A 13,975-nucleotide genomic window follows, 5' to 3' on the forward strand; every position below is an offset into this window, starting at 1 on the left:
TATATATATAGTGTGATGGTTCTGGTGAAGTATATAATTCAAGATGAAAATAGACCAATTAGTTGGTCAACCAGTAATAAGCCGATATTGGCAACATTATAAAAATAAAATAAAATCAGCATGTCTGTGCATACTTAATTCAACATCAAGTATGAGAATGAAGATTTCCGTAGTTTTTTTTTTATTTATTGAGAATGCTCTTTTATACTTTTACTTATTCAAACCAACAACTTTTGCGAACCTTAACGTAACATACAGTACTGTTTCAAAATTAAATGAAAGGCCCAGGCTTGAATTTGATGCAGTCACGTTGTTTCTCCACCAGGGGGCGCAGCGACATTTTTACGGCAGTAGTTCCTGCAGCAGCGGCAAAGGAAGTCGAGTGGTATCGTAAAGATGGCTGACAGTGGAGGCACAGGTGATTTTAAGTTGTGCTTTTACCCGCTTTTCTAGCTATTTTTTGTGCATTTAAGCCGATTGCAACAAGAAATAGTTTCGAAAATATAGCTCTTGTTCTGGAGGTGTTCAGCTTTTTCTTCAAACGTCTTTAGTTTTTAGAAATAAGCGCTGCTAACGTTAGCATTTTCACATTAGTTACTTCAGTCGTCGTGATGATGTTGCATCATTTTTTCATCAGTTGTAGTTTGGTACTAGGGTACTAAATGAGCTAATGAGCTGTAAAGATATTTAAATAATCTCTTTATGGTGTAAACACAAGGGAAACCCACGCTGTTCAGAGTTAATAAATTAAGCCAAAGCAACAACGGCTAACCATGTATCATTTGCTCATGTTACAGATGAACATGACAAGAAAGATGATGTTGAACGTTCAAAGGTTAGTTTGTTTTCTAGACAATGATTTTTTTTACAGCCTCACACGAGTCTATGCATTTGTATTAATGGTCGTGAAGTCATTTTCTCCCACCTCTCTTGTACAATCTTATTGGACTAAATAGAGCGAAGGGAAAGAGCTGACCAAAGAGGAGAAGCAGCGACTGAGGAAAGAGAAGAAACAACAGAAGAAACACAAGGAGAAGAAAGATGACAAGGCTTCACAAGAAAGTGGGAAAGAAAATAAGTCGGCCTCTTCAGCTGCTGCAGCACCCCAGCTTCCAACACAAACAGTGAAAGGTGCACATTATTAGGACAAAACAGTGTTGTGCAAAAAAATCATGTTGTTCCTCATTTCTTGTTATTTTTCTCTTATGGAGCCAGATCATTATTGTCATCATTTAAAGTCCCCTTCAGCAATATTTCTCCTGACTGAACTTTGATTGCTCTATCACTCACTTTCAGTTTAGTACCTGATAATATTATCTGAAAATGTGATATATATATTAGATCAGTGGTTCCCAAACTTTTTATCTTCTGACCCACAAAATATCCAGGGCAAAAACTTGTGACCCCAAATATTACTGGTCTGAGTACACGAACTTGGTTAAAAACTCTAAAAACACAGGCTTTCTGACAATCTAAACAGCTTGTATACAAATTTAAATATTTATTTTTACTTATTTTGTGTTTTTGTAATAATTATAGGGAAAATAATACATCAGCAGTTATTTTATTACCCTTTAAATTGATTTCTGGAGATTATCCAAGGTGCTTCATGACCCATAATTGGGTCCCAAGCCCAACTTTGGGAACCAAAGTGCAGTGGTTCCCAAACTTTTCAGCTTTTGACCCACAAAATAACAGTAGCAGAGATCTGAGCCCCAGCTACTTTTGGTTGATAAATATTTGTATCAGGTCAACAAAACATGGGCATAGTAGCAATATTTTTATACTACATTTATTCATTTTAAATATACTAACCTCACTCCTTTGTAACAAATAAGACAAAAAATGTAATTAATTCAGAAAATCTTTTCAGGACCCAAACTTGATGTTTCGAGACCCCACTTTGGGTCCCGACCCCAACTTTGGGAAACACTGCATTAGATGATCAACTCAAGTATGATGTTTATGTCAGCTTATTGCTGGATTTTTTTTCCCTCCTTGTTTTTAAAGACAGGACTTTCAAACTATTTATCTGTTGTAAGTAGGCTTTAGTCCTGACACGTATTTATTCCTGTAATTGTTGGGTTTCCTCAGTTTTTTAAGCTGCACAACGTGCTGTGATTGTCAGGTAGAAAACGAGTGAAAAAGCAGCCAAAGTTCAAAGAAAAAGATTAAAAAACAACTACAGAAAGCCTAAAGAACAATCGAACGAAACCACTAAAGTAGTAGCTACAGTAGAACTATTAAGACATTTTGGGTGATTCAAAATTGTCGCATAGGATCGACAACAGCCTCTAATATAAAGTGTTACAATCCTTCACTAACATTTTACCTTTATCTATGTTTGCTGTCGTCAGCTCCCTCAGCAGTGCCTGCTCCTGCACCCGTTTTTGTGCCTGCCTCCTCTGAGGCCCCCGCCTCAGCAGACAAGCCTACCAAGACTAAGGCTGAGCTGAAAGCTGAAAGGAGAGCTCGGCAAGAGGCTGAGAGGGCCAGCAAACAGGGGAAGAAGGGAGATCCTGGGCAGCAGGCTGCCTCTGGCAAACTGAAAGCACCGCCCAGTGAGCTGCAGCCAGGTACTGTCACACCCTGACGATCACGATGCGTGATAAAATACTAACGGGCCAGTTTGTTTTCTTGTTACAACAAATCCAAAGTTAGCCTAAAAATAAAGAATCAATCCTGGCAATTAGAAAAGTGAACAAGATGTTGCTCCAGTCTGCAACTCTTTGTGCAAAAGAACACCTTCAGGGGATTTAAAGAGTAAATACTTTGTTTTTTCTTTGCTGTTTAATAGGGTTAATTTATTATTACAATTAATTGTTGCATGTAGTCAATAACAATATGTGACCCATCATATTAAAATGAAGATTAAGTCAAATTTGGACAAAATGACCTAATTACATTTTCAGATTCTTGGCTTTAAAAGCTACATTTTGATACCTGGATCATTCTGCTATCATAAGCTTCTCCAGAGATATGACTTAATTTGTCTTGTTGGTTACATTAATACATTACTGTTTGGTTTGAATCCTATTTTCGTGTAAATTTATGAAGTAATTTTCGATGTCAATATTAAGAGGAAGCATCAAATAATATTTATATATTAAGATTTCCCAGCTGGAAAGAAACAAAAACATTGCTAGCTCACGGGAAAATTAAAAATTTTAAAGTGTTTTTCCTCAAAATCAGGTTTTTTTTTTTGTTGCTACTGCTTAAAAAAGCGCTTCAAAATTTTTTTAGGATTATATTTCAGACAGTTCATTCAAATGATTTGATAGGGCATTAATTATGTTTTGACAAAATGCAATTTTTGCACACATTTATATCAAAAACCTATATCTGCCTATTTTCCCACATTCCACTTTTGGACTTACTGGTAATCCTCGTTTTGATGTGATGGGTCACATATAACATTTAACAGGTAATTGTGCTTGTATGTAGCCAAAGTTGTGGCCATGGTCCACTTTTTCTGACTTTCCTTTGACTCCGGTTTATGTCGGTGTTTCAGGTGATTCAACAAGCTTTTAGGGTTAGCCTTAGATGCTCTGCACCGCCTTTCGACCAACACTTCAGACAGCTGTGGTGGTCATATTGTTTTGGCTCGCTGTAGTGCGAGACCCCAATGAAAATGACTTTCTTTGTGTTTTCAGTGGTGAAGAGACTCCCTGAACACATTCAAGTGGACAACCCAGAGGTTTTAAAGAAGCTGGCCAAGAAATTGGAAAGACAACAGGTTTGACACGTTAGCGTGACTTGAACAATTAGAGCAGGGCTATTCTACGAAACTGCCCTCCCCCATTAATGGTAGGTAAAATTGAAACATAAATTTTAAAATTACAAATTATTTGAAATCTTTTTAATTTATTAAATTACTTAAAAAAAAAATTCTAACAAAAAAACCTCATTGGTGGGTCAGATTCCCGGGGGGGGGCAACTCAGTTAGCCAGTGGTATCAACTGCGTACAAAAAAACATGGGAAAGGGGGTATTTTATAGGGCTGCCACAAACGATTATTTTTATAATCGATTAATCACCGATTATTTTTTTTCAATTAGTTGACTAATCAGATCATACGTTAATTGAATATAAAACATACAGCTTATCATGTCAGAATGCAGCTGCTGTTATATAACCATGGTTAGATTTTAGCTATATGCTAACTAAAAATAATTGCTGTGGAAGGCAAGTTCTGCTCTGCAGATATTRYACAGGTTTCTCTTTCATTTTCTTAAAATGATCCCACACTTTTGAGCTCCGTTGYYRGGTAGCCATGATACCAGAGCCTGTCTGTATAATGTCTTGTGACGTCCACGGCCTACCCCAGTTACCACTACTGTGCATGTGTGTCAAGGACAGAAAGGCAGATGTGGCAGTGGAAGGAGTCAAAGCAGTTTGGAGAGAAAAACAAAGTAAAGAACACAAAAAAAAAGAAAACGAATAATCGATTATTAAATTAGTCATCGATTATTTTAATAATCGATTAGTCGTCGATTAATCGTTGCAGCCCTAGTATGTTCAGACAGACCTGCGCGGGTCAGTGTTTAGTAGGGCTGTGTATTGGGAAGAATTTGGCGATACGATACATATCATGACAGACGGGCAATACGATATATCCCGATATATTGCGATACTGTAAGCAAGGCGATATATTGTGATATATTGCGATTTTTTTTGGTCCAAAAATTCTGTTAAATAAAAACGTCTTACTGGAAAGAAAAAGAAAAACCAAAATTCATTGTCTCAGAAAATTCTATTACATAGACATGCGCTAGCTTTCTGTAACGTGAAGGTTGACTAAAGTTGGAAAAAAGAGCGCACAAGACACTTAATTTGGTTTAAAATACAGACATTCTGACAAATAAGTAACTGTTTGTAAACAGCCTTGTAAACATGTAAATTCAATGACAGCCGCCAGTTGACTATCTGTCATTGAAACATAAATTTTAAATTTACAAACGATTGGTAGGCCGATGGAAGTCACCTGCAGGCTGGATGTGGCCCATGGGCCGCCAGTTGAATAGCTTGCATTGAAGTAAAATATTAAAATTTACAAACAACATTAAATCTATTTTATATTAAATTAAATAAATAAAGAAATAAATAATTTTTGGGTGTGGAGGGTTCATTGGCACGCCGGATGTCGCCTGCGAGTCGTCAGTTGAATAACCTTGACTTAGCGTATGCGTGTTTAAACACTTAGCCTATATAGAATAAGTAGAGTATGTTTTTTTATACATTACTTTGACCACAGTCTGTCACTGTTTACACTGTTTCACACGCTTGCTGTCAGTTAGAACTGTGAGTGATTCTACTCAACATTTTCTTTCAGACACCAGTTCACGGTGCTACCATAAAGGTATTAGTTAATAAAGTGGAGGCTTTAAACAAAGTGTGCTATTAACGTTGTTTAGGTAGTGTTTTTAATACTAACCCTTAATGCTTTTGCAGTCCAACATCAGCCATGCAGTTTTTTGTTTTTCTATACCTCCATAGGGACAGATGCAGTACTACTTGAGTTTATTTTACTGTTGTTAGTGTGGACTCTGAGCTGCTTGCTGTGAAGCGTTTTGATTTTAATCCATCCTGCTCTCGCAGAATCACATGTTGTAACATTGTGGCTTTATTTGTTGGTTGAGTTTTGAGAGATTTTTTTTCCCATCAAGATTATTTTCTAACTTTTTATGTTGATTTAACTTATTGTCAGATGTGTTGTGTGTTTCAGATCCCGCTACGCTCAGACTACGGCTACAAAGTCAGCCTGTTTTCTCACCTCCATCAGTACAGTCGCAAAGCCCCTCTAACACAACAGCTCAGGTAAACCAGCTGCTTTCTATAAAGATCTGCAGAGTTTTAGCCTTTATCTCCTCGAATGACCTTTATTAATTAATAATAGCTTTTGTTGTGGTTGCAGCATCCCTTCAACAGTAATCCATCCTGCTGTCGTTCGACTGGGCCTTCAATATTCACAGGGCATCGTGGCGGGGTCGAACGCACGCTCAGTTGCTCTGCTGCACGCATTCAAGCAGGTGCTGTTCCATAAATCAGAGGTTTTCAAACTGGGGTCCCAGGACCCACAGGGCACGGCAAGCTGTTTCTTCGGTGTCCTCAAAAAAAAATTTCAGTAAATTCTTAATTTTGGTTTTTATTTTAAAAATGCATATGGGGACACTTAAACACTAAACAGACACTAAAAAATAATATTCCCATAGCATTCAGGGGGTAAAATGATGATTTTTAAATCTGCATGAAGTTCATGAGGGAGTATCTGAAAATGTTTCACCCTTGTAAGCAGACCTCAGACCCAAAAAGTGTAGAGTTCACTTTTATTGTTCTCCTTCTGTTGGAGTTAGGCTGTAAAAATACACCTCAGTTGTAAATAAAATGTCATCAACCATCAAAGATAAACAATCCTGTTTATGTTCTCTGTGGGCGTGTCCTCTACACACTCACAAAGCACCTTGTTTTGAACGGTGGGCATGTTTTCAGAGTCACTAGGTGTCACTGTTTCTGTACTGAACATGTAAACTTTTAGTGTTAAAATGTAAGAACAAAACGTTTAATCTGCTTAGTTTTAAAGCCTGAATCTATACTAAAATCCCAACAGATTTTCCTGGAATGTGCCTTTTTCTCTCTCTCTTTTTCTTTTTAGATAACACGACACAAAACACATTTAAACTAGTGTTGTACCAAATGATTATTTTCTAATCGATTAATCTAACAATTATTTTTTCGATTAATTGATTATTCTAACAACAAATCTATAAGTTATTCTGATGTGAGTGCACTGGATATTTAAAATGTTTTCATCAAATTAACAAGAACAGTTCTTTAATATTGTAATATTTTCTGTAAGTTTTTTCATGGACACAAAATATGCACTCTAGAGTCAATTCTTTAACAAAAAAAGCTTAAAAGATTTAACATCAACATAAAATCTCAACCAAAGCATATAAAATTCAACTAAAAGAAATATAGTGCAAGAAGTTAACAATCTAACAAATGAACTAAATCATGCAAAATTCAAGTCACTCTGGAAAAACTATAATAAACATTTATTTATTATTTTTTATTTAACATATTTCTCAATAAATAAAAATTAACAAATATCAAGACAACAACCAACTCTTTGTATTGTAACATCAGTTGTGTAACTAATTTCTTTAAGGTGAAAACTGTTGAAAACAACAAGACTGTTTTGTCTTATTGCGCAAATTAAAATCCAGCTCCACGTGTTTCTATTGATGTCATTTCCCCACTAGAATAATGTGTGATGGAGGTCCATGGAAGGCAAATAAGTTTAAATCAAATAAACAAAAGAGGATGCAGTTAAAATAAATAAAAGGTATTTAAGCTACGATTTGAACATCCAGAACACGTCCAGCACTTGTTGGCTGCTTGTGCTCTTTAGGTCAGACGTGTGTCGGGAAGCTCCTCTGTTGTTTGAGACGCTGGAGGAACCGTCTGATGGGGGAACGTGGCTCGACCTAACACCGGTCTCTGTTTAATGGCGGATGAAATAAAGAAAGTGGTGGTACTTTATTTACTTTGAGCAAGTGAACGTCGTGTTCACAAGATAATTAATCCACCAGATAATTCAGAGGCGGTCTGTTCGGTAAGTTTTACTCCAGGAGCTGCGAGGCTTGTTTTCAAGCTTCAGACTGAACTGAAGCAGCGGCTGCTGGCGTCATTACGCTCTTGCGCGATGCTGCGTTCAGGACAAGCATGGAAAACTCACCACTCTTATGCCAATACGGTCGCAATGATGCTTTTAGGTACCGAAATGGAATTGCATGAACATTCATGTGATGGTTATGTAATATAGCGAATCGATAATAAAAAATCTGCGTCGACAAATTTACATAATCGACGTCATCGATTATTTCAATTAATCGGTGCAGCCCTAATTTAAACAAGCCTGACGCATTCACCTGATCATTTACATACAAAAGAAACAACTTTGGTCCAAGCACAGAATCTTTTCTCGACTGAGACCTAAATTATCTTCAAGGATCAAGAAGGAGGTTCAGTTTGTTAGGATGTTCTGATTGACTGAGAATTTACTGCAAGAATTTAAATCCTTAGTAACCAAATTCAGTATTTAACTTTTTTCATGTTTTTTTTTCCATTAGGTTATACGGGATTATACCACACCGCCAAATGAGGAGCTATCTAGAGACTTAGTGAATAAGCTAAAACCCTATATCAGGTAAAACTAAAAAAAATATGACTTATAATGTAACAATTAGTTTTCTTAATAAATTCCACTAAGTGGTTCGATAATTTCTGATTTTACAAACTAGTTGTTTTCTCACTGCTTCAACATGAATAAAATGAATTAATTTGCCTTTTGTTTTCTCAGTTTTTTGAATCAGTGTCGTCCTCTATCGGCCAGCATGGGCAACGCCATTAAATTTGTCAAAAAGGAAATCTCCAACATTCCCACTCAGTGCAAGGAAGAGGAGGTTAGCTTCATCTGTTATGTGGCATCATAAACACTGAACCCATGTTACAACTTTCTCCTGTCTGTTTTAGGCCAAGAGTAAAATTCTGAACTGTATTGAATGGTATATAAACGACAAGATAATTCTGGCGGCTAAAGCGATCGCTGCATCTGCCATTGAGAAGATCAGCGATGAGGATGTTATTCTAGTTTATGGATGGTAAGACTTCAATCATGTTTGAACCGTGGCTGTAAAATCTGTTGTCTTGTTGCCTAGCATGGCTTCAAACTTTGTTAAATAAACACAAATGTGTCTAGAGACAGTCTCTCTTTCACACTTCCTCTTTCCTGTTCTCGTCTCTTCGCTTTTCTTCCACATTTAATCTGGTTTTATGTCCGTCAGCTCGTCTCTGGTCAACCACATCCTGTTTGAGGCCTTTGAGAAAAGGAGGAAGTTCCGCGTCATAGTTGTGGACAGCAGGCCTCGGCTGGAGGGCAGGGAGGCTCTGAGGCGCCTGGTCCAGAGAGGCATCAGCTGCACCTACGTCCTCATCTCAGCTGTCTCCTACATCCTTCCAGAGGTAAGAGGAAACCCTCCTTGTTCACTTTTTAAAGTCTCACTACCGATACACTCACATACCAATTTACAGTATTTATTCAGTTATAATATGTAAAATTTAATCCATATAATCATCCATAAAGTTGGGGGGTAGTACTATACTCGGATAAATATTTTTACTTATGTATTTTAACTGAAATATCTGCTTCATTCACAAAATGCCTGAGTCCGGAAATGAGACCACGTCGTGAAAAGCAGTTGAAACAAGCTTACCTCTGACACTCCTCCGTGCCTCAGAGCGAGGTAATAACAGATCCAGACAGGCGACATGATGTGAAAAAAAGGGGGGAAAGTATTCCTGCACCTTAGTAATGATAACAAACTAATGACAGCGTGTGACCGGACTGCTGCTGGAACAACAACAAACACATGTTCGTCTGTAATGGCTGCCGTCTATCGGTGTTCTGAAAACGTTTGTATCCCTGAATAAAGTTTCCCCACCAGAGGGGGCGCTCGTGAGTTGGAAGTAATCTGCTTTTGCCCCACAAGATGGCCCAAATCTCATGTGAAGTCTCTGACTTTTGTGTTGGTACATCCTGGTGGACTGTGTGTAAAATGCCAGAATTCATATGATGCTGCTACAGCTGATATATATTTGTTGTCAAAATACCTTTTAGTACATATGTTGTTAAAATAAAATGAACAGTCCAATGATCATTTTACTGATATGTATAAAGACTGCAAAGGCTGAAAAATCTTGAAGTCTGTATGAAATTGGAGGTAGTTTGAGGATTAAATTTTTTATGCTTTTTAAGCTCAAAAAAGTGGGGGTCGTATTATACATGAGATCATATTAAACATGAATAAGTACGGTAAATAGTTTTGTCTTTGATATTTTTTTATCTTTAGAAACCAGGTTGTCTAATTAAAATAGTCAATATAATTAATTTAAAACAGAATGCCTAATATCTACCTCAAACCTTCCGACATCTGGTCCAGCATTATACTCCCCTGGAGTATAATTTTCGAGCCATTTGAAGAGCATTTTATGGAATTCTTGGGATTAATAAAATGTAAAATCAACATTTTATGAAGGTGAAACACTGAGAACCAGACTTTAACCTGAAACTTCATTTATCTTCATTTTGTTTTGTTTCCAAACTGAGCACCAGTAGTTAGTCTTGACTGCATCATATGGTATTTTTATCACAATATATTCTCTTACACCTCAAGTAGTAACAAAGCAGGACAACTTACCTTCATATATGTGATTATTCTACACACTAAATCTATTATACTCTTATTAAAAAAAATTGTCCCTGTTTGTCGCACCCCCTAGAATGACGGCGCCTTTAGCATTCGTCTACATGGTCTGTGAGGATGTTTTCTTTCTTTTCTAGGTGTCGAAGGTGTTCCTTGGCGCTCACGCACTCTTGGCCAACGGCTACGTCATGTCTCGAGTGGGGACTTCTCAGATCGCGTTGGTGGCCAAAGCCTTTAATGTGCCTGTGCTGGTTTGTTGCGAGACCTACAAGTTCTGTGAGCGGGTGCAGACGGACTCCTTCGTGTCCAACGAACTCGGTATTTATTTATTTATTATTTTATTTTTTTGCTTTTTGTAACCAACACTCCCGCTGTTGAATCCGTCCTGTAATTTTCACTGTTCCATTCCAGATGACCCCGATGACCTCATCGTGACCCGCAAAGGTAAAACCCATTTGGAGAACTGGCAGGAAGTGCCCTCTCTTGGTCTGCTGAACCTGGTGTACGATGTGACGCCGCCCGATTTTGTGGATCTGGTCATCACTGAACTGGGGATGATCCCATGCACCTCGGTCCCGGTGGTGTTGAGAGTTAAAAACGTGGACCAGTGAACAGCCTTCATTCAGTTTGTGTGCATGAGTTTCTGCACACAACACGTAATATTGTGCTTTTAGCATGCAATAAATATATTTCAGACATGGCATAACCTTTGAAATGGTATCTTGTTTTTATGGTTCTTTTTCCAAATCTTATTAAAAAGGTAAGATGTTGAACCTCTAAACATGTCATGTTCAACCAGGGCATGTATTGTTAAATTAACCATTTTGGGATTAAAGTTGCAGCTTTTTTTTCCCCTCTGAATGAAACTTTATTGCTCTCATAAATTCCAGAGACTCTTTCCAAACCGATCAGTCAAACAAAAAGTGCGAGACACAAACCAGAAAGTTTACGTTGTCACAAGCAGTAGATGAGTCCCACATGCTTGAGTTTTTATTTGGCAATAAGTTTTACATTTCCATTAGGACAACAATACCTTAAAACAAGATTTTTAAAAAAATGTTTAGACTGCTGCACGCAGTTTATGCATATATGCACAGTGTAGCAGCTAAACAGGTTCAGGAATTGATCCACGTTTTAAATATTAGAACCTTAATAAAATGAAGCAACAAAATGAGTTGTAACTGATGAACAAATAAAGATTCTCAGGCAGCATATTACAAACATTTTTGAAATGCTTTACGTTCACAATTTAGTCCTGGATCGTAACAGTCTGCATTACTAAACTATAAACAGATCAAAATGACACGGTTTAGTACCTAAACCCCTGTTTTATGTTGCACTAGAGTGATTAAAATAAATCACGTATCAAGCACATTTAAACCCATAAGTTTTGGTGGTTTGCTTTACAATTTACATAAAAATTGCATTTTTTTACAAAGAAAGAAATGTATTTGCAAAATATTTCTTGCTGAAATTCTCCTGAACATTCTCCAGGAGATGACGTTTATGTAAACTCGCACACTTTCAGTAGATGTTTATAGTCTTATTATTTTTTGTCAGTCTGCTTTAATAAAATAAAATAAAATAATTGTCATTTCTGACAAATGTAACATTGACAATCACATCAGATTTCCCTGAAATTCCACTGGTACAATAAAAGTTTGTTTTTCCCCCCTGAAATAAAATCAGATAAACTGTTGAAAAAAAAAAGAAAAAAGGGCATGAGGTTTTATTAAACTTTGTCAGCATTCTCTCTTTGAAGAGTCGGTTTCCGTCAGTCGAGTCGTAAAGTGTGACTCGACTTTACGTCTCTGTGTAGCCCACAGCAGGAGGGACATCACAACTGTAGATGCAGCCAGGGGCCCAAAAACCTGGAGGGCTGGAAACTCCCCCTATTGACCATTTAACACACATTATTAAACAACTGTTTGTTAGTGTTAAATATTAATAATGTTACAGTACAAATCTTTTGAAGTGGGGCTGTTGTAGAGTGCATATAAACAATATCTTACCTGTTGTGGATAGTTTGAAGGGTTTCAATTTGGAAAATTTGTTTACATTTAATTGCAACAAACAAAATATTACAAAAAAAGACAAAAATTGCTATAGTTTAATTTTGATTAGATGAGCTAAAGGCTAGTCAGAGTAAAACAACTCAGGTTAAAAATTAACAGGTTCATGGAAACATTGTTTTATAAGCTTTTACAACCTGTTAATTTCACTTTTTTAACATGTAATTCTACAACAGCAGGTAACTGTAGCACTTTCTGGGGTCATTTCTTGCAGAATTTGTGTATTTTATTTAAAATTTAAGTCAATATGGAAGAACAGAATTTAAAAAAAAAAAACAAAAACAAGATGGACAGAAAACTAAAACACAACAGTAAAACTAATAATACAAACTTAAGGCAAAAAAGAGGCATCTAATCAGATGTGGCTACTTCAGAATGTTTAATAGATTTAAACAAATCTAAAGTTTAATATCTGCCAGAACATACATGTAATGTAAAAGTTCTGCATGAACCTCTAAAACTTATTAGATTAGAGGTGTTTTAATTCTGACATCAAGACTAGTCACTAGTTTGTTAATCTGATCAAAATTTAACTTGATTTCTCAAAAACTGAGGACTTCAAAAGATCTGATGCATCACTTTTAGAAAGAAAAAATAAATCCATAGCTGCGTTTACAACCAACCTCTCTGAGACATTTGTATCCGTAGTAGTTTTCAGCACAGCTGCACTCGTAGAAGCCCGGACCATCGGGGGCACAGAGGGAGTTTTCCGGGCAGTTCAGGGCTATAGATTCCCAATAATTACCAACAGGACACATGTTTTTAAAAGAAAAACTTGTTTTTTTTAAACATGACTGTAGAATGGAACTTACACAGATGTCCTGTCTGGTTGCATATATCTTTTTGGCCTTCACAGAGCCGATTTCCCTGTTTGACTTCCACCTTCTGCCAAGAAGTGTTCCCTCCAGGACAAACTACATCCTCTGGCAAAAAGCTAAAAAAAATAAATAAAAAATGGGGGGCATTAAAATAAATTTATATCAAAATCAAATTTACCCATGTCATTCAGTTTTTAAAGTTGAATTTTGCAGGATACCAACATGTAATTTAGGTAAAAAAATCCTCGAAACACATCAGCGCTGATGTTGACGATAGGGTTGAGGGAGAGATCTCTGGAATAAAAACATTTATAGAGTTATAAGTTATAAAAGAAAACAAAATACGGTCCCTCTTAAAGTGTATCTTACCCCCCCCCCCCCCCCGTGAAAAGATAACTCCGCCCAAAGGTGATATTTGAAAAATGCATCAAAGTGGGGTGTGGGTAGGGGGGGGGTTAGAGAGCGGGGGTGTGGCCAGAACGAGAGACCGTGACAGCCTCGGCTGAGCTGTCCGCCTCACAGGACAGAGGAGTGGAGCCCTCTGCGACAGCCTGACATAAAAAAATAAAAGCATACAGCTGCATCTGCTCACAAGATCACTAGTTTAAATCATGAATAAAAGTGTTGGGTCTTGTTTGACTGAAGTTTGGTCCGTTAGGGCTGCAGCTGCGCCGTTGTGTTTCTGCCTTTTTTTTCCCCTCCTCCCCTCCCGCTGTGCAGGACGTACTGCTGGAGTGTGTGTGTGTGTGTGTGTGTGTGTGGAGAGGGAGAGGGAGGGAGAGGGAGAGAGAGAGCAGCGCAGCAGTCAGCTCTCCCCACC

General features: G+C 37.3%; 2 protein-coding genes across 4 annotated transcripts in view; one reads left to right on the forward strand and one right to left on the reverse strand.

Moving 5' to 3' along the window:
- The first annotated feature begins 340 nt into the window (after positions 1 to 340).
- On the forward strand, positions 341 to 10,976 carry eif2b4 (eukaryotic translation initiation factor 2B, subunit 4 delta). 3 transcript variants are annotated; one of them, XM_014019478.1, is made up of 14 exons: positions 341 to 418; positions 798 to 835; positions 957 to 1,131; positions 2,358 to 2,576; positions 3,654 to 3,736; positions 5,333 to 5,359; positions 5,726 to 5,817; positions 5,915 to 6,029; positions 8,133 to 8,209; positions 8,363 to 8,465; positions 8,536 to 8,663; positions 8,847 to 9,024; positions 10,403 to 10,583; positions 10,677 to 10,976. In XM_014019478.1, exons 1-14 carry the CDS (start codon positions 397 to 399, stop codon positions 10,874 to 10,876), a joined length of 1,638 nt encoding a protein of 545 aa, XP_013874932.1. In that variant the 5' UTR covers positions 341 to 396; the 3' UTR covers positions 10,877 to 10,976. The 3 variants fall into 3 exon arrangements, with proteins under 3 accessions (XP_013874932.1, XP_013874934.1, XP_013874933.1); XM_014019480.1 differs by lacking the exon at positions 2,358 to 2,576 and having other exon boundaries at positions 342 to 418; XM_014019479.1 differs by lacking the exon at positions 5,333 to 5,359 and having other exon boundaries at positions 343 to 418.
- Positions 10,977 to 11,210: 234 nt separating this feature from the next.
- Positions 11,211 to 13,975, reverse strand: part of atraid (all-trans retinoic acid-induced differentiation factor) — a 4,037-nt gene continuing 1,272 nt past the window's right edge. The window contains exons 4-7 of the mRNA XM_014019482.1: positions 13,378 to 13,449; positions 13,150 to 13,271; positions 12,961 to 13,061; positions 11,211 to 12,157 (exon numbers count right to left, since the gene is read on the reverse strand). Of these exons, the coding sequence (XP_013874936.1) occupies positions 12,008 to 12,157; positions 12,961 to 13,061; positions 13,150 to 13,271; positions 13,378 to 13,449 (445 nt within the window). The 3' untranslated portion in view covers positions 11,211 to 12,007. The remainder of the gene's footprint in view (positions 12,158 to 12,960; positions 13,062 to 13,149; positions 13,272 to 13,377; positions 13,450 to 13,975) is intronic.

Source organism: Austrofundulus limnaeus, unplaced genomic scaffold (genome assembly GCF_001266775.1).
Source record: "Austrofundulus limnaeus strain Quisiro unplaced genomic scaffold, Austrofundulus_limnaeus-1.0 Scaffold222, whole genome shotgun sequence".
Classification (NCBI taxonomy): Eukaryota; Metazoa; Chordata; class Actinopteri; order Cyprinodontiformes; family Rivulidae; genus Austrofundulus; species Austrofundulus limnaeus.